Source organism: Schistocerca nitens, chromosome 2 (assembly GCF_023898315.1).
Source record: "Schistocerca nitens isolate TAMUIC-IGC-003100 chromosome 2, iqSchNite1.1, whole genome shotgun sequence".
In the NCBI taxonomy this organism is placed as follows: domain Eukaryota; kingdom Metazoa; phylum Arthropoda; class Insecta; order Orthoptera; family Acrididae; genus Schistocerca; species Schistocerca nitens.
The window spans coordinates 307,738,845-307,760,347 of NC_064615.1; the positions used below are offsets into that span (position 1 = coordinate 307,738,845).

Sequence of the window (21,503 nt, forward strand, 5' to 3'; positions counted from 1 at the left end):
GTTGTAATTCCTCCCGATTAGATCGAATACCTCTTATGTTCCAATGTAACAAGGCCATCGCTAGTCAAAAAAGAGGGAACGAGACGGGGGAAGAGCTGGTCACCTCGACGGCCGCGGAGGGCCAGGTTTCGAGGGAACAACGCTACAACCGGCGGGAGGCGGATCCTGTTCCATCGAGTCGTCGCCAGCTGCGGCCGCTGTCCCTGGTTGTGTAGGAGGGGCAGCATCATTTGCCGACGAGAGGCCAGCTGAGCGCCTGGCAGCAGAGCGTCCCAGCAAAACTGAGGACGGCCGGGAGCAGCGACTCACGGATGGAGCGTCAGACGAAACGCGCCGGGGTGGAGAGGGGGATAGAGACTACTTCTTGGAGGCCTTCTTGGAAGTCCGAGGAGGCACAGGGATGGTGGGCTGGACCCGAAGAAGGTCCTCACGCGCGGGGTCCGTTTTGGAACGCCGGACCTCGGAAGCTGGGGTCCGGAACGTTTCCCCGATGGATGCCTGAGAAGAGGATCGCTTCTCAGGCGGCGGGGGGGAGGGAGGAGGAGGAGGAAGGGTGGCCCCTGGGGCAGAGGGGGCGTGGGCCACGGGGGAGGAGGATTTGGAAGAGAGGGATTTGGGAGGCGGAGGCAGAGACCCCGGATGGGGGGAGGAGGCGGAGGGGGGACAGGATAGGGGTGAGGATACTGCGGAAGGAGTGGATACAACTGAGGCGAACGAAGTGGTCAACGGCACGGGATGGAGGCGGTCATACTTCTTCCTGGTCTCAGAATAAGAGAGCCGATCCAAAGTTTTGAGTTCTTGTATCTTCTTCTCCTTCTGATATGCGGGGCAGTCTGAGGATCTAGGCGAGTGGATGCCAGGACGATTAACGCACCGAGGTGGTGGGGTGCATGTATGTTCCTCACGAAGAGGACGTCCACAATCGCCACAAAGGGGCTCAGCCTCACACCATGACGACATGTGCCCAAAGCGCAAACACCGAAAACAGCCCATAGGAGGCGGGACGTAAGGTCGCACGTCGCACTGGTAGCACATCACCTTTACCTTCTCTGGGAGAACGTCCCCCTCGAAGGCGAGGATAAAGGCCCCGGTCTTTGGGGCCGCGCTGGACTCGCCGGACGAAATGCACGCCTCGGCGCTCCAGGTTGGCCCTGAGCTCCTTATCAGATTGCACCAGGAGGTCCCGATGAAAAATAACCCCCTGCGTCCTATTTAGTGCCAGATGCGGGACAATGGACACTGGGATGTCCCCTAGGCGGTCGCACGCCTGGAGCGCCGCCGACTGTATGGCGGAGGTGGTCTTTAGAAGAACGGACCCCGAACGCATCTTACTGAGAGCCTTGATTTCCCCGAAGATGTCCTCAATGTGCTGAACAAAGAACATGGGCTTGGAGGTGGCGAACGTCCCCCCATCGGTTCGAGAACAGACCAAATAGCGGGGGAAGTACTTCGCCCCAAGCCGGCGGGCCTGTCCCTCCTCCCAGGGAGTGGACAAGGGGGAAAGGGCAGGAGAACCAGAACTAGAAACAGTACATTTCCAGACTCGGCCGCAGAGCGACCTGATACGTGTTGACGTTTCATCTGCGAAACGTCCGCCCCGATACCACCCACTCCGACCAGGGGCTCTCCCCACGGGCGCCACCCAGCCTCAGCAAGGGCCACCTGGCAGGATGACCGTTGCCGGGAGTCCTGATGCCCCAAGGAGACGGGCATCTACTCCTTGGCCGACGTGGGGAGGGTGCTGCTCAGGTATCGGCGGTACGATCCCTGTGTTGTCAGGGGGCTACAACCTAGAGGGTACATGACGACCCCACCACAACTGGCTGGCTAACGTGCTGGATTTCTGGTGCCATGGAAAGTCCATCATGATCGTAGGTGCAGATGGGGACGCACTATGGGTGTAACTTGTACAACCCATCAGGCGTTTAGGCCCAATTTGAGGAATAGTGGGTATGGTTACAACGCCGGTACAATGCTGAGTGCCAAGGTCTTAGTGCACTGAGGACCAGTGGTACACCACGTAAGGCGTCCTTCCCCAAAAGGCTCGTACGTCTGTAGAATTTTGAAAAATGGAGGTCAAACCCCAAGGGGGACCATCACATGGAAGGCCGAAACGGTTGAAACTCCTTTTAGTCGCCTCTTACGACAGGCAGGAATACCTCGGGCCTATTCTTACCCCGGACCCGCAGGGGGGGGGGGGAGGGGGGGGGGAGGGTTGGAGGGATCAGATAGTGTTACCGAAATTATCCTCCGCCACACACCATTACGTGGCTTGTGGAGTATGATGTACATCTAGATGTACTGATGGACAGGAACCGGCGAACATTGCAGAAGGTAGTTGTAAAAGTCGCATGAAATCAACAGTAGGAGTCACTTTTGAGTTCGAAATGCTAACAACAATAGAGCTAGCACAATCAGTGGGCGTAGGGAGTAAAAAATAAAATAAAAAAAATGGGGTACAATGGCCGGATAGCTTCTCAGACGCCATCCACTTGAGGTGACACCACTGGAAGGTGAATGACTGGAAAGAGTGATTTAGAATGGTGAATCACGCTGTACCCCGTGGCATTCCGAGGGAAGGGTTTGGGTTTGGTGAATCCCTGGAGAATGTTACCTACCATCGAATGCAGTGCCACAGTGAAGTATAAGGGCGCTTTTCGTCCTTAGCGTGCAATGCCCTTACAGAGCTTACAAAAACGCTAAATGTGGAAGAATATGAACATACACTGAAGCCCCAAAGATACTGGTATAGGCATGAATATTCAAATACAGAGATATGTACACAGGCACAATACGGCGCTGTGGATGGCAATGCCTATATAAGACAACAAGTCTGGCACAGTCGTCAACATTTAAATAAGTTTGAACGTGGTGTTATAGTCGGAGCATGATCGATGGGAGACAGCATCTCCGAGGTAGCGATGAAGTGGGGATTATCCCGTACGACAATTTCACGAGTGTGCCATGAATATCACGAATCCGGTAAAACATCAAATCTCCGACATCAGATCGGTCGCAAAAAGATCATGCAAGAACGGGACCAACGACAACTAAACAGAATCGTTCAACGTGACAGAAGTGCAACCCTTACGCAAATTGCTGCAGTCTTCAATGCTGGGCCATCAACAAGCGTTAGCGTGCGAACCATTCAACGAAACGTCATCGATAAGGGCTTTCGGAGCCCAAGGCCCACTCGTGTACCCTTGATGACTGCACGACAGACCTACTAAGGAGACTGTCTACATTACGCTTGTACGTCCTCTTTTAGAATACTGCTGCCCGATGTGGGATCCTTACCAGATAGGACTGACGGAGTACATCGAGAAACTTCAAAGAAAGACAGCAAGTTTTGTATTTACAATTTTCTACATGTCTCCACATGAGGACATTATGATTGAAAGGTTGTAATAGCTTAGAAATTTAAGACATTAGTCCACTGTCGTTTTGGTCACTGACGGTGATTTCACAATACCCCGTGTCCAAGAGAGGCGAAGGCCACTTACAGAAGAAGAAGTTATAGAGCACCTTAATTCATCCTAAACTGACGATCTATCTGATGATCCTGGGATAATTTTGAACAAGAGGACAATGATGGAGGTATTTTTGACGCTTTGTATCATACGGTATATTGTAAGCTGAGCAGCGTAGACGCAAAGCCCGCTAACTGCATGATAAGTGACTCTGAGATAATCACGAAACACTCGTCCCATCCTAACGACTATGCATTGGCAACAAGAACGTTGTGTGCGTATGAATTTGTTATAGCGCAGTGAACGTAAAGCTGAATAAGAAAAAATCCATTCTAATCGTAATGGACTGAAAGGTAGCTCTGACTGGTCAGATTGGTGAGTCTGATGTCTCTTGACGTTACTTGTATCCGGACATGGCAGGGCGACAGCCACGCATATTGGGCATTTAGAGGGCTTTGCATCCGAAGGCAACATGCAGTTAGCTGGTTTTGAAACCGAACACGATTTTCGAGCGCCGTTTTCGACGGTTTTAGCCGGTTTTGCAACCTGAAAGTGGATGCATGTTTGCTCATGCAATTGATATTGCATGTGTAAATTCATGGATTGAATACAAGAAAAACGCACCAGAATGAGGCCTTCCTAAAAATAAGACCCTTGATTTGCTTCACTTTAGGACAAGTGTGTCCAAAGTACTGACAAAAATAAAATAGATAAGGCAGCTGCCAGGAAAAGGGGGCATCCCACTAGTGAGAGTCCAAGTACTTCTAAACGAGCCATTGCGGAAGTTCGTCCTGAAGATGAAGTTCGTTTGGACAACGTTGGGCATCTTCCAGTGGTCAATGACAAAAAATCATTTCACAGATGCAAGAAACAGGGTTGCAAAGGGAAAAACAAATTTTATCGTGTAAAATTTAACATTCACTTGTGTATGAGTAGGAAAAAAATGTTTCTTTGATTATCATTCTTCACAAGTGTAAAACCATGGCTTCTATACAAAATCATTAAGTAAGGTTTGTGTAATTTATGTATTTTGGTGAAATGAATAAAATAAAATACTGTGACTTTTTGACTTGTACTGTACCCAGTATCTGAAACATAATTTAATTCGAAGAACTGGTCAGCGAAGCCATGATTTTTTTTTCAGGAAAAAAGTAATTCTTGACGGAGACGGTTAAGGATACAGAGAAGAATTGCGCTTCTATTCTAACCGAACCTCGCCGATTCAACATGTGACAGCTATTTCTGCTAATTTCCAAGTGTCCGAATCGTGTGAAATCGAGCGTTTTGAACTACGGAACTAACAGTTATCAGCTATCGCACTAGCTGTGTTAGTTTCATGGTACACAATAATGTTTTGCGTACCTAGAAAGGGAAAACTTGGACGCTCTCAGAGCTACAGAAAACGTGCTACTATCCCAGTCACTTTTACGACGGCCACCTCGAATACTGGCAGTTAAGCGTTGGTATTAAATACACACGATATCTCTGTTACTACTTTTGATGATTTTCTTAATATTTTGTTACTGAACTGACCGTGCGTAACCTAACAGAATATTGTTAATTTAACGCAACAAATTCCTGTTGCACTTCACTCCCGAGTGCTCTGTGAATAACGGGGCTCGATTTGCAGTAGTTCCGGTACACAGTAATGAATTTTACACTTAACGAACTGCACTGCCTACCCGCCTACGTTGTAGTTTTATCAGCACCACAGTAGGTTGGTGTTACCTTATCGTATGACAATCCCTCTGAAAAAGATACGAAGACTATGAAAATTTTGGTCGCCAGTTCTGAAGTTCAATTTAACTTGATTCTTTCAGAAGCTATTGAATTGCTACTGAAATGAATTAACGTTATTACTATTAATTTCCAGTTTTCTGTTTTGAATAAATATGGAAGATCAATATGGAAGCAAGTGGTGAAATTCTCATCTAGGCCGGCCGCTGGTGGCCGAGCGGTTCTGGCGCTACAGTCTGGAACCGCGCGACCGCTACGGTCGCAGGTTCGAATCCTGCCTCGGGCATGGATGTGTGTGATGTCCTTAGGTTAGTTAGGTTTAAGTAGTTCTAAGTTCTAGGGGACTGATGACCTCAGATGTTAAGTCCCATAGTGCTCAGAGCCATTTGAACCATTTTTTTTTTTTTTGCGACAATCTTCCATTTTCGTGATTCTGAAATTATTTTATATGATCATTTGACCATTCAAATTGACTCAAAATTATTTAAAGAAATTGACAAGGAACTCAGGACTCAGTTTGTGACTTCAGGAGAATGACTTTCACAAACACTTTAAATATTACACTCATTAATTAAACGTGACGCATGCGACTAATGTCCATTACACTTTTGACTACGTGTGTCAACTAAACAAGCTTTCCTCGATTATTGCAGTGGTAGTCGTGCTGCAGATAACAGATGACGATTGGAGAATGATAACTGGGGGGGGGGGGGCTCTTCACATTTCCCGCTAGAAGGAATTAATTTCCTACCACCACGCTGCTTGCGGTAGCCATTTTCTTTGAAGTTGCACGCGCTCCAATTTCCACCTCAGATAAATATAGGATATTCTTGCTGTTTAAAACCCGCAATTTCTGGAGACGGCTTTAGGATGCAAATGACGCTGCCACTCCAACTTTGACTCGCATAAGCACCGTTTTTGCACTCACAGAATTTGTTATTCCGCCTCTTACTGCCTTATTTTCGCTTCATTGCGTTCTGTCACTCGCGCCACTAGATTCAATGTCGTACAAAAACAGTGTGTTGAAAACCCAAAGGCGATCCCCAGATTTCTTAGACACGTAATCGATTCGGATTTCCGGTTTCAAATTATCTACGAATACTACAGTCGACACGTTTACAAAAACATTTCTGCTGTTACTTCTATTTTCTATAAACACTATCTACTACTTTATTCGCTATTTACAGATTTTCGAATACCTTTAACATAGTTTGTAGGCATCGATATTTTTATGTATCGATTTTTGGTAGTCAAAGCTTAATTGAAAAATTTTTATTAAACTTTTGGGTGAAATTTAGGCTATTCGTTACAGTATCACATTTCCCTGGTACCGTCAGTACAAAAGCCTTCTGTCCAATGAGCACTCGCCCTCCAGAACAACCTTCTGGATCCTGTGACTGAAGAAGTCTTCGAGCCACTCACATATCTAGGAAAACTGTTCCGTATGCTCGCAACTTCTTTTACAGTTTGCAGTGGGGTACCGTTTGAAAGCCGGCCGTGGTGGCCGTGCGGTTCTAGGCGCTCCAGTCCGGAGCCGCGCTGCTGCTACGGTCGCAGGTTCGAATCCTGCCTCGGGCATGGGTGTGTGTGATGTCCTTAGGTTAGTTAGGTTTAAGTAGTTCTAAGTTCTAGGGGACTGATGACCACAGCAGTTGAGTCCCATAGTGCTCAGAGCCATTTGAACCATTTGAACCGTGTGAAACGCTCTCAAGAAATCTAGGAGTACGGTATCTGCCTGTCGAACTTCAACCGTCGTCCTGGGTCCAAAGAACGTCGTACAGGAAAAGGGCAACCTTAGTTTCGCACGAGCGGTGCTTTCTAAGTAATTGCTGTTTTGTGGGCGAAGCTTTACCCTCTGAACGAAATTTTGTGCTCATGAATTCTAAAAAATGGTTCAAATGGCTCTGAGCACTATGCGACTTAACTTCTGAGGTCATCAGTTGCCTAGAACTTAGAACTAATTAAACCTAACTAACTTAAGGACATCACACACACCCATGCCCGAGGCAGGATTCGAACCTGCGACCGGAGCGGTCGCTCGGCTCCAGACTGTAGCGCCTAGAACCGCAAGGCCACTCCGGCCGGCTCATGAATTCTGCAGCTAACTGATGTTAAGGATATTAGCCTGTAATGTGTCCTTTTACTCTTCTTATATACAACCAAATAAATTTACACTATCTGATCAAAAGTGGACGTTAATAGGACGTAAAAAAATGAAATAATAGTGTGACATTGTTGGCCGGGAGGTCCAATCCGCGGAAGTTCGGCCGCCGGGTTGCAAGTTTTATTTCAGATGACGCCACAGTGGACGACTTGCGTCCTGGTGATGATGAGAACAACACAACACCCAGTCCACGAGCAGAGAAAATCTCCAACCCGGCCATGAATAGTGTGGGGGAGGGACGAGTTGATGAGGGGATACCTAATTAATTAGGTATCAGTCTGATATTAAAATTGGTGCAGTATCGGAGAGGGGTAGGGTGGGGAGAGCGTCCACCATTTTGAATAAATTAAAAGTCTCGTGGTATGTACTTTGCTGTAATAGTTTAAAGTCGCCTCCAACTAGTACACCATGACCTGAGTATTTACGCACTTAATGGTCTGGTTCATCAGTCTGCTAACAACATCTGTATTGGAAGTTACAATTACAATAACTTGTAATTATATTAAAAATCAAGGAAGATAAAACAATAATTTTCGGGCTTGCCCATGACACCATAATTCTCCCAGGTGCAACAGATGACTCTGGAGAGACGTTAACTCGAACGGTTAGTGTATTGGAAAGAGGTCGTAAGATGAACGTCAACAAAAGTAATGGAAAGCAGTCGAATTTAGTCAGATGATGCTGACATAATTAGATTACGATATGAGAAACTAACTATGGATGCGTTTTGATATTTAGGCAGCAAGAAGATTCACTATTTCCGAAATAGGGAGAATACGAAATGCTAACTGACGACGGTAAGAAAAGTATTTTATAAAAAGAGCAATTTGTTAACATGCAGTACAACGTGGCGACCACAACCCCAGATCAGACATCAAAAGCCTTTGAAAGTCATGCAGGTGAACTGCCTACAAAATCTTGTTGCTGGATGCTAAGGTACTGCTGGCATAGCAGGTGTGCTACAGTTTGCCACAGCAGTGGGCTGAATGTCTGCATGCAGGCCCTGTCACAACATAGCTACCAGTCAGATGCTAGAGCACAATCACAGGTGGTTCCGGGTCGCAAGACGGTGCTGCCGAAGAAAGTAAAGAAGGAAGGCCTGCTCTATAGGCTGTCCTCTTCGGGCACTCTGGAGTACTCCAAGGTCCCGAGCTCGGTGTGGGTCACCCTGACCTGTAATTGATGGCCTCTGCAGCGCCAGAGGCGGCCAGCTGACGTCAGACCGCCGCGGCCTTCCATTGCTATTCTACGAACCGCCGCGAGCCGACCTGCCGAGTACAGAACCTCATCACTTCCTGAGCCCCTTGATACCGCGCTCACCACGATACTGGTACGACACACCTCACCACACCTTTCACACGCCGTTCAGGGACAGAAATGATCCCACTGACTAATAATGTTGTCCGAAGCGCAGGCACCAATCCAATTGACCACATTTTGTTCAAAATGGTTCAATTGGCTCTGAGCACTATGAGACTTAACATCTGAGGTCATCAGTCCCCTAGAACTTAGAACTACTTAAACCTAACTAACCTAAGGACATCACACACATCCATGCCGGAGTCATGATTCGAACCTGCGACCGTAGCAGCCGCACGGTTCCTGACTGAAGCGCCTAGAACGGCTCGGCCACAACGGCCGGCTCGAATTTTGTATTTCAGGCTAGTCGCACTGAATAATCAGTGATAACAAGCAACAGAGCACTATCTGAACTGAGCACGTGGTGACTAATGGAAATTTGTTCCTAGCCGGTACCCGAACCCGGATTTAGCGCTTATCTTGAGCAGTCGCAAGCCATCTGAACATTCTTCCGAGCATGACTCGGACTTTCACAGGCACTGATGTACCCATCAATGATTTCCGCACACTACCGGCAGAGTTCTGCCGCGGATTACGTGCGAATAGACTAGCACCCCTGGGAGAAAGGAATCTCACGAAAACCAGATAATTCGACTCCATCTCTGCCACAGAAATTCCATTATGTTGGCGTCTAGGAGGCTAATTAATATCATTTTATGTCGTCACATGTCGACTGATTCTGTCCTCATCGAGCCATTTCTATAATTTCAATAAATATAAATAAAGTGGCATTAATACAAGTATCGACGATTGGTTACATAAGTAGTACAAGAGTTTTGTTGGTCGCCGAACATGAAGAAAGTCTTTATACAAATTTTTTTAACAAAAATTACCTACGAACGTAAATTTTAATAGTTAAGAAGTAATTACCAAATGACGCAGCTATTTAAAAAACAATAACAAAGTTTTTAAAAACGCAGTTTCGTATTATACAGGGCCATCTCGTTTTTGATGTGTTAGATGTGAAAAATCTGGCATAATCTCCTCTGCTGATATGGTTATTATTAATGTTAATATTACTTATGATTAATATTATTTAATGTTACTGTTATTTCTGTTATTTGTTATGTTTCATAGTTTACTACATTGTGAAAAGTGATGAACCAAAATGCGCTTAATTAGTACTCGAAGAATTCCTTTTAACTTCGTTTTTTTGAATCAGCTTGTGAACTTCTGCCAAAGCGAACTGCAGGAAAACTAAATGTATTTCAGTATGTTCCCATTGTAATTCCATCATGAAATTTGGCACACACATAAACAAAAAGTGTAAGACTGATATTAATTTACTCAACCGGAAACTTTTGAGTTATGAAATTATAAGTAATTTAAAAAATTCGGTTTGGGAACATTTAATATTTGCATGAGTATGGTGACGTATCAGATTATTTCAAACTTATAAGAAACTGAACAAAACGATACAAATTTCTAATCTATAAATCAAGCACTTTTTGAGAATTTGCTATTTTAGGGTTTGAAAATGTAACGAAAATCCGACCGTTTTCGAAAATTTAAATTGTAATCACTCAAAAATGAGATTGTTAAAGTCCTTTAGTTTAGGATTCTACCATCTTTTTATAGGCAGAATAAAGTGACAAAAAGCTACAAAACTCTAAATGACTAAAGTTAAAATTCACGTTTTTATGGTTTAATTTCACACAGAATAACCCGGAAAACTCTTAAGAATTTTTACAACTCATAACCATGGACCTTGCCGTTGGTGGGGAGGCTTGCGTGCCTCAGCGATACAGATAGCCGTACCGTAGGTACAACCACAACGGAGGGGTATCTGTTGAGAGGCCAGACAAACGTGTGGTTCCTGAAGAGGGGCAGCAGCCTTTTCAGCAGTTGCAAGGGCAACAGTCTGGACGATTGACTGATCTGGCCTTGTAACAATAACCAAAACGGCCTGTGCTGGTACTGCGAACGGCTGAAAGCAAGGGGACACTACGGCCGTAATTTTTCCCGAGGGCATGCAGCTTTATTGTATGATTAAATGATGGCGTCCTCTTGGGTAAAATATTCCGGAGGTAAAATAGTCCCCCATTCGGATCTCCGGGCGGGGACTACTCAGGAGGATGTCGTTATCAGGAGAAAGAAAACTGGCGATCTACGGATCGGAGCGTGGAATGTCAGGTCCCTTAATCGGGCAGGTAGGTTAGAAAATTTGAAAAGGAAAATGGATAAGTTACAGTTAGATATAGTGGGAATTAGTGAAGTTCGGTGGCAGGAGGAACAAGACTTCTGGTCAGGTGAATACAGGGTTATAAACACAAAGTCAAATAGGGGTAATGCAGGAGTAGGTTTAATAATGAATAGGAAAATAGGAATGAGGGTAAGCTACTACAAACAGTACAGTGAACGCATTATTGTGGCCAAGATAGATACGAAGCCCACACCTACTACAGTAGTACAAGTTTATATGCCAACTAGCTCTGCAGATGACGAAGAAATTGAAGAAATGTATGATGAAATAAAAGAAATTATTCAGATAGTGAAGGGAGACGAAAATTTAATAGTCATGGGTGACTGGAATTCGACTGTAGGAAAAGGGAGAGAAGGAAACGTAGTAGGTGAATATGGATTGGGACTAAGAAATGAAAGAGGAAGCCGCCTGGTAGAATTTTGCACAGAGCACAACTTAATCATAGCTAACACTTGGTTTAAGAATCATGAAAGAAGGTTGTATACACGGAAGAACCCTGGAGATACTAAAAGGTATCAGATAGATTATATAATGGTAAGACAGAGATTTAGGAACCAGGTTTTAAATTGTAAGACATTTCCAGGGGCAGATGTGGACTCTGACCACAATCTATTGGTTATGACCTGTAGATTAAAACTGAAGAAACTGCAAAAAGGTGGGAATTTAAGGAGATGGGACCTGGATAAACTGAAAGAACCAGAGGTTGTACAGAGTTTCAGGGAGAGCATAAGGGAACAATTGACAGGAATGGGGGAAAGAAATACAGTAGAAGAAGAATGGGTAGCTTTGAGGGATGAAGTAGTGAAGGCAGCAGAGGATCAAATAGGTAAAAAGACGAGGGCTAGTAGAAATCCTTGGGTAACAGAAGAAATATTGAATTTAATTGATGAAAGGAGAAAATATAAAAATGCAGTAAATGAAGCAGGCAAAAAGGAATACAAACGTCTCAAAAATGAGATCGACAGGAAGTACAAAATGGCTAAGCAGGGATGGCTAGAGGACAAATTTAAGGATGTAGAGGCTTATCTTACTAGGGGTAAGATAGATACTGCCTACATGAAAAGTGAAGATACCTTTGGAGAAAAGAGAACCACTTGCAAGAATATCAAGAGCTCAGATGGAAACCCAGTTCTAAGCAAAGAAGGAAAAGCAGAAAGGTGGAAGGAGTATATAGAGGGCCTATACAAGGGCGATGTACTTGAGGACAATATTATGGAAATGGAAGAGGATGTAGATGAATATGAAATGGGAGATACGATACTGCGTGAAGAGTTTAACAGAGCACTGAATGACCTGAATCGAAACAAGGCCCCCGGAGTAAACAACATTCCATTGGAACTACTGGCGGCCTTGGGAGAGCCAGTCCTGACAAAACTCTACCATCTGGTGAGCAAGATGTATGAAACAGGCGAAATACCCTCAGACTTCAAGAAGAATATAATAATTCCAATACCAAAGAAAGCAGGTGTTGACAGATGTGAAAATTACCGAACTATCAGTTTAATAAGCCACGGCTGCAAAATACTAACGCGAATTCTTTACAGACGAATGGAAAAACTAGTAGAAGCCGACCTCGGGGAAGATCACTTTGGATTCCGTAGAAATACTGGAACACGTGAGGCAATACTGACCTTACGACTTATCTTAGAAGAAAGATTAAGGAAAGGCAAACCTACGTTTCTAGCATTTGTAGACTTAGAGAAAGCTTTTGACAATGTTAATTGGAATACTCTCTTTCAAATTCTAAAGGTGGCAGGGGTAAAATACAGGGAGCGAAATGCTATTTACAATTTGTACAGAAACCAGATGGCAGTTATAAGAGTCGAGGGACATGAAAGGGAAGCAGTGGTTGGGAAGGGAGTAAGACAGGGTTGTAGCCTCTCCCCGATGTTATTCAATCTGTATATTGAGCAAGCAGTAAAGGAAACAAAAGAAAAATTCGGAGTAGGTATTAAAATCCATGGAGAAGAAATAAAAACTTTGAGGTTCGCCGATGACATTGTAATTCTGTCAGAGACAGCAAAGGATTTGGAAGAGCAGTTGAACGGAATGGATCGTGTCTTGAATGGAGGATATAAGATGAACATCAACAAAAGCAAAACGAGGATAATGGAATGTACTCGAATTAAGTCGGGTGATGTTGAGGGTATTAGATTAGGAAATGAGACACTTAAAGTAGTAAAGGAGTTTTGCTATTTGGGGAGCACAATAACTGATGATGGTCGAAGTAGAGACGATATAAAATGTAGACTGGCAATGGCAAGGAAAGCGTTTCTGAAGAAAAATTTGTTAACATCGAGTATAGATGTAAGTGTCAGGAAGTCGTTTCTGAAAGTATTTGTATGGAGTGTAGCCATGTATGGAAATGAAACATGGACGGTAACTAGTTTGGACAGGAAGAGAATAGAAGCTTTCGCAATGTGGTGCTACAGAAGAATGCTGTAGATTAGATGGGTAGATCACATAACTAATGAGGACGTACTGAATAGGATTGGGGAGAAGAGGAGTTTGTGGCACAACTTGACCAGAAGAAGGGATCGGTTGGTAGGACATGTTCTGAGGCATCAAGGGATCACCAATTTAGTATTGGAGGGCAGCGTGGAGGGTAAAAATGGTAGGGGGAGACAAAGCGATGAATACACTAAGCAGATTCAGAAGGATGTAGGTTGCAGTAGGTACTGGGAGATGAAGAAGCTTGCACAGGATAGAGTAGCATGGAGAGCTGCATCAAACCAGTCTCAGGACTGAAGACCACAACAACAAAAACAGATGGCTGTATGGCCTGCGTGAAAAAGTAATCTTTCATTTTCTGAATAAATGAACTTCACTTCTGACACATACGGACAAATGTAGATTTTGCATACCGGTCAAATGGAGACATGCCGTCACTATAAACAGCCTGTGACGACTTTTAACATTACTTTGCTTGTAATTTCCTGCTTAGTTCACATGTTGTCATATGTAGTTCACAACATTTTGATGTATAGCCAAGAAACACTGATCTATACAAAAAAAATTATAAATAAAATTTTCCAAATCTAAGCTGTCAAGATCATTGGTAAGTTACGAATCCATCTCTATTATAGCAATATAAAAACAGAATTAAAGAAAAAACTTTATGAAATTATTTCACGTTTAGCTGTTGTCTAAAATAATGTACGGAAAGCGTTATGTAGAAATCGAACAGCGCGTTGGTGTTAGTTTTGCTATGCAGTAAGAGAAATCACAAGAAACTGAAGATTACTCACTTTATAATGGTATGCGTAGCGCTGTTCGTCATCGTGGTTGGAGGAAAAAAAGCCCTGAACAATTAATTATTACGGAAAATCTGCCCCTTTCGGCTTTTTATCACTGTTTGTCTGCGTATGACTTATTTCCGCTGCGTTCCGGTACAGGATTTTCGGTTTTCGGTTCAGAAGCGCGGAACGTCGATTGTAGAAGCACAGAGCAACGACGGGCGATTCGTACAGTACCGTCGAAGGACTCCGATACGAGTGCAAGAGACGCGACCGTTCCACGTGGCACCACAGTCAGTTACTCCCACCGCCGCCGCTTGACGGCTGTTGTCGAGCACTGAGGTGGAAAGGCGGCGCCACAACAGGTCGTGAGCGCGCTGTCACGTGGGTGGAAGAGAAGGGCGAAGCGAGGCAAAGAGTGGCCAGTTTAGCTCCTTTCCCGCTGATCTGCTTAATCTTACTGGCGTGCTCACGAGAAAAAGTAATTATTCCCACCTAAAGGGATTTGAAGATTATTATTTCCTTGTTGCTGGTTATTTTTGTAATATGAAGTCCATCTAGTTGGTTGACAGGTAGATAATTTTTTCTTCTCCTCCTTTTCTATCTTCTACAACACGAGGAACATTAGTCCTAGAGAAAAAATAAATAGAATCTTTTTTGTAGGTATTTTGATGTACTTCAGTTTCATACTTGGAAAAATTTTCGCCAGATGCCGCCGTTTTAGAGATATCCAAGTAAAACGTAGAAAAGCCACCTTCACACGCCGTCCTATCCCCACGCTCACAGCCCACCTGTCAGGACTCTTGGCTCGTTGTTCATGACACTCCCGCTACCACTGTACAAATATTTACTACTACACGAGTATTTTCCCAATTTTCCCTCGTTGACTGGACTAGTTAATAGAAAGTATTTACGATTGTTTTACCCATACAATGTCACAAAATTCCAACACTGTTCAAGTACAACATGTTTATACAGCCCAGTATCTCAAAATACCAGTGGATGAAACTGTTTCAACGTTTAGACTTGGAACAAAAGTCTGCTGACATTTCTGATACAAATGAATGGAGATGAAAGCATTGCAGAAACATTGTAGCAGAAAAACTTTGACACTTTTGATGGAGATGTAAATCGCTCCGTGATTCCCCAGTATTTATCATCCATAAACTGCATATTATGCGACAGTCCACTTCAGATGTTTCAAATCAGTTAAAACGGCTTAAGCTATTTCTTTGGGAAGCAGAAACTTAAGTTTCCACAGAATGAGTTTAAAATGGGGAAACGGTAATAGAGTCATACCTACCTTCTGAGCTGACTACATCAGACTGATTCCAGTTCGCTACTTTACTTTGAAGAAATGACTCAACTGATGCCTGCAAAGGTATTTTTTAAGCGGTTGTCTCCATGATAGTTCCTAGAAAGAGCCAATAAACATGCCAAATATCCAATGTTGGAATGTTATGACATTGTATGGGTAAACATATCATTAATACTGTGTGTATTAAAGAAGGGAAAGAAGGAAAATTAAGGAAAATACTCGTGCGGAGGCCATTTTTTGTACAGTGGTAGAGGGAGGGTCATGAACAACGAGTCCTGACAGGGGGCTGTGAACTTGAAGGTGAGATGGCGTGTAAAGATGGCTTTTCTACGTTTTTCTTGCATATAACAGCGGCATCTAGTGAAAGTTCTTCCCAGTACAAAATTGAGGTACATTACTTATCCTACAAAAAAGTTTCTATTCATTTCTTCTCTAGGACTATTGTTTTTCGTGTTGTAGGGGATGGAAGAATCGCAGATAATTAAAAATAGTGCTTATGGGATATATTTAATGTACGAGGTCTGTTCAAAAAATTTAGAAACATAATTTCGCGCCAATGGTGCATTTGAGCGAAATGCGGTTGGCATCCCTGCACACTCCTGTGTTCAAGATGTAACTCCGGAAAGTTTCATTGTTTTACAGTATGTCTGTTAACTTCGTTCAGTCCTGTATTGACTACAACATTGTGTCGCACAGTTTGCGAATTTCGAGATGGCAGAGTTACAGAGACACACCAAATCGTGCAGGAAGCCTACGGTAATGAGTGGTTAAACCGTGCTCAGCGTTACACATGGTTCACACGGTTTAAAAATGGCCGGACGTGTAGCGACAACGCTCATGTTAGGACCGTCAATGAAATTGTCCTTACCAATCAAAGACTGACTGTCCAGACACTGCAGAAGAATGTAACATTTCAGTCGGGTCATGTCATGAAATCCTGACACAGCATCTTGGAATGCATCATGTTGCGGTCAAGTTCGTCCCAAGGCTCATGAGTCAAGACCAGAAAAACCTTCGCCTCGCAATCTTTTGTATCGCGCATGTGAGAACGAGATGTTCCTTAAGAGACTGATAACTGGTGATGGAACCTGGGTCTACGGCTATGATGTTAAGACCCAAGTTCAATCTTCGTAATTTCTCAGCAAAGGTTTTACAAGACCAAAAAAACCCTCGTCAGATCAAGTTAAATGTCAAAGCCGTGCTGATGGTTTTCTCTCACTTTAAAGGACAAATTCATCATGAATTCGTGCCATGGGACAAATTGTTAATCGATGGTATTATCGGGACGTGTTGCAACGCCTGCGGAAAAAATGTGAGAAGGAAAAGGTCTGAAATGTGGCGAAACAATTCATCGCTCTTGCATCACGATAAACTACCCGCACATTCATCCCTGTCGGCACGTGACTATAGAACAAGAAACGAAGTCACTGTGCTTCCTCAACGTCCGTACTTTCCAGGCCTGGTCCCTGCAGACTTTTTTTTTTTATTTCCAAAGTTGAAAACCCCTTTGATAGGACGAAGATTTGCACCGGTAGACGAGATTTAAAAAAATAATAAGCAGACGGCACTGCACGCGGTCCAGCAAGAGGCGCACCAAGTCTACTTCCGGATATGGAAACGGCGTTGGGAACTGTGTATCAATTGTGGAGGAGGGTATTTCGAAGGAGACCATGCACAATAAGTAAAAGGTAAGCGTGGAAAAATTTTGTGGGTAAAGTTGTGGAATTTTTTGAAAAAACCACGTACATTGTTAAATAATGTGGCTTAAAAACAAATATTAAATGTTTGTACATCTAAATGCAGTAGAACCGTATTAGGAGGTAAATTGTGTTCTGTCGGTATGAAAGGGCGGAGAACCGAGGACAGAGGATAGGAACGTGAGAGAAGGTCGGATTGCAGTCATGCACTCCCCTCTTTCATAAGTCTGCAAAAGTAAGATCGAGCTTTTTGTACCTTTTTACGTGGTGCGGTAGAGGCAATGGGGAAATAAGTGCTCGCTCTTACCTTTGCAGACCTATGAAGGAGGGAAATGCAAGACCACAGTCCCGTGTCCTATCTCCCCGCATGCTTCTAACCGCCACCCGTATCTTTCTACCCTGTTACAGACCCAGCAGAATTTATCCTTCAGTACGGTCCTACTGCACTTACATGTGCTACACACATGTAACATTTTTGCGTAACACAGATTATTTGACAATAAACATCAGTATTCGTCTACTGACATATTTTACGCCCGCATTGGAGCACTAAAATCAAACGTTATACAACAGAGTCTACAATGAATAAATTTAGATCTTAGCAGTCAACAATTTCTTACTTTCGCAAAACTTCTTCATTCGAAGTGATCTGGTGACCCATTTTTCTGCATGTATGGCGTACTTCTTCGTTTGAGGTGTTTTGAATTTCGGTCGTATCTATTTGTTCTTCAGCAAAATCTTCTCTTCTCTGTGTTAATTTGATGTTTGTTAATGTTCATTTCATTTACGTCCATTTGTACGTCTTCAGACCAGTTGTTTTTTGTCTTACTGTTCCGAAAGTAGTCAAAAAGTTGTTTCAGGAGTCTAGTATTCGGTAATCAAGAAATGTGGCCAAAAATGCAACACTTCCGTGCTGCTATTTTTCAGTTGTTGCTTGAGTGTTTAGTTTAAATAATGTTTTACCTGCATACGTTGCTTCCAGTTTAACAACGGATTATTGGAAGAGATCGTTTTTTGTACATTGGATACGCTGTACTTTTGATATTCTACTGTTTATTGATGCTCTTTCATTGGCAGTTCAAGTAATAGGTATATTGTTGAAATACTATTTTAAATAATTTTTCCATTTCCTGCAAAACGGAAACTATTAGTCCAGAGGAAAAAATGAATAAGACTCTCCTTGGAGGAAATTTAATGTAGTGTAATTTTTAACTGGTAAATGTTTTCGCTATATGTCGCAGTTTTCCAGATATTTAATAAAAACTTTAAAAAGTGACGTTTACAGCCCTCTTCCCCTCCCTCACCCCCATGCTCACCACTACATCGATCAGTATTTTTGGTATGTTGTCGATGACACTCCTTCCTTCCACTGAACAAAAATTTGCTACTACGCAAATTTTTTCGCTCAATGGACTATTATAGTCTTTGGGCTAAAAGTAGAAGAATGAAGGTAGTCTAGGTAAGGTAATCTTCTAGAATATGCGTTTTCTAATGTGTAATCCGAAAAACTGAGAAATTACGTAGAATTAAATATTTAAAAGTTCCTCAGACTGGTTAGTACTAGCCTATTAACTGTAAAGACACTACTGCTAGTATGGCGGTCCGTAGATTGTTATTTCACTGATTGATTAGCTACACTGAGCAAACAGAAGGGCGCGACTGGGATTTGACGAGTTATGTTTTTATGACTTACACTTATATTTTGATGTTTTTTGCGCTTTAATTAATTTAATTGTCAAATGAGCGCATTTTGTTGTTGAAATAGTCAGACAAGACCATATTTTAATCGGAAAAGCGTACAGCTCGCGACTTAACACAGACATGACTTTCAACATTGACGACGGTCTTTTTTATCAATTGATAATGTTTTTTTATCAGCTGACGAGTGCTGTATTTTCTGCCTAGCTACGCCGAGTGTGACATATAGGCATTCTGTAACCTATGACATAACATTTATATTAGCACCAGAAGATACAACTCAAAAGTTGCGAAACCGGTTGTGTAAGTTTATAAGTGACCTGAACAAATACAGCTACAGCCGACCATTGGACATATCATTCAGTTTCATTTTAACAATTTTAACGCCGTTTCTTTAAAAAAGCGTTCACTGTACAAAGTGTCAAGCAATCATATATATAGCTATTTTAGCTGTAATTACCCCAATTTTAAAGCTATCTTGATTTACGTGATTTTGCCGGATTCAATAGTTTCATTTTTCAATTGAACGTAACTTGAAAATGCTTTCAGAACTGCGTTTTAAGGTATAATTTGTAGGTGTCACATCAGGGAAACGATTAGTAGTTCTTTTGAACTATTACCTAAATAAAACACCAATATAAAGCAAAATTACATATTTAGATCTGCCAAAATAGTATGAATTTGTGGCCTACCCCTTCCACCACACAGGCCCTCTGATCATGGTAATTATGTCCCTGTAATTGCTTCGTTTATGACGCTTTCATTACGGTACATATGAAGTCACATTTCCTCTCTTACAATTTCACCCCCCCCCCCTCCCCCAAATAGTCTATGTTCTGCAGTAGTACTTTAAATGCATTTAAAATGCGACTATAGGCAGAATATTTATCATTTATTTAAGTGGTAAGCACTAACATTATACTTAATGGCTAATATTTTGTATTTATCATTTATTCTCGTGGAATATTATCATGATTAAATTAACGCAATTATTTAATAAGACTTCACTCTTTCAAAATATAAATAAAAATAATTTAACGTGCTATATCATTTCAGATAAACTGGGGAAACAACATAATCTCGGTCACATTAAGTACTGGAACTTCTATCTTACCATATGTGCGACAAAACGTTTTAAAACATCCACGGATTCTATCCGTCGTTTAACCCTCATGTAAACAAATGCACGCTCGGTAATTGGTCAGTGACCCTATGACACAGCACCGGGTGTTGTTATGACATGCTTCCAACTTGTGTATTATGTTTACTCAGGGACATCCACAGAAATCTCTCCCTGTGTGTGTGTGTGTGGGGGGGGGGGGGGGGGAGGATGCATGACTTTTAATTTCCAATGTAATACATAAATGAGTTGGTTAGTTTCGATGCATGTCATGTCATAAGAATTGAAACACTTATGTGACACAAAACACTTATTATATCACATAGAATTGATGGTTATCCTCTCAATATATGAAAAAAACTGTACTCCTGAACCAAAGTGGGAGGAAATGCCAGTCTTTGCTCCACCTGCTGGCGCCTATGGATGTACTGTTCTTACGTCACTAAAAATGAAACTCCGGGTGATTCGAAAGTCTAACGCATTGAAATGGTTCAAATTTTGGTAATTACTATGTTGTTTAATCCGTTTTCCTTTTATTTCAAATTTTAGTGATCTCAGTTGTTAGAGTTTCGCTCCATATATGTCGAGAGAAGTCTGGTAAAAGTTTTCGGTGCTAAGTTACACTTTCACCTGAATGGAGTGTCAGGTGCAGAGAAAGCGGGAAGAAGGGTTTTGTCCCAACGTCGAGGAGGGACGTAACGGGGTGGGGATGTTATTTGTGGAACACACAAGTGCGTGCAGAAAGTCACCAGCTGTGATACAAATTACTACCAGCAGTGAGAATCGGTGCAAAGATCTTGCGCTTGTGAAACTAACAGCTTAGTCGGTGTTTCTTTCCTCACTCACTTTCCTGACTGTAAAGGAACCTGCAGAAAGGGGTCTATTTGCCAACGCCACTTTCACCCTAAAAAGTATGTACTCCGCTTCACGCGTTGTCCCCTAATAACGCCTATCTCAGCAGTTCTACCTAAACTACGAGCAAGAAAGGAGGAAAGGAAACTTGGGAGAGGGTATCAAATACATGTAACAACAGAAAAAGATTTTTCCCTGTGGAGTGAAGTCCATGAAAGCCACCAGTAGCCGCGAAGAAATCCGAAATCTGTGTAAATCTTCTAGAAATAAAAAGAGAGTACCTTGATGCCTTGAGGGGATCATAAAATCAAAAACAGTGCATCAGATCAACATCTCATTGCAGGGACATTCGAGCTACGTTGCAAGTTGTAGAAAGCAGTCCAGAGTTGGAAATGCGCTCCGCAATGTCGTTCGTTGGCGCAAGTCCAGAAACTGAAAATACTCGGTGGCAAAAAATTATCGCACCGTAAGGCCACACAGCAATTCACAGAATGGGTCTCCGTCTACGGGTAGTGCACGTTATGCGGGAGCAACATCGTTTGCGATGTAATTCGGTCAGAAGTGGCACTTTTGAAGGGACTAGAACTCGCTGGACTAAGCGCCGGATGTCTACCGCCGGGCCACAAACGAAGCGATGATCGTCCGCGTC

General features: G+C 42.9%; 1 protein-coding gene across 3 annotated transcripts in view; it reads right to left on the minus strand.

The window, feature by feature from the left end:
• LOC126236074 (neprilysin-2-like) overlaps positions 1-14,493 on the minus strand; it is a 213,838-nt gene extending 199,345 nt beyond the window's left edge. For all 3 annotated transcript variants that reach the window (XM_049945133.1, XM_049945132.1, XM_049945134.1), the window contains exon 1: positions 14,182-14,493. In XM_049945133.1, coding sequence (XP_049801090.1) covers positions 14,182-14,213 — 32 coding nt within the window. In that variant the 5' untranslated portion in view covers positions 14,214-14,493. The remainder of the gene's footprint in view (positions 1-14,181) is intronic.
• Between the last annotated feature and the right edge of the window lie 7,010 nt (positions 14,494-21,503).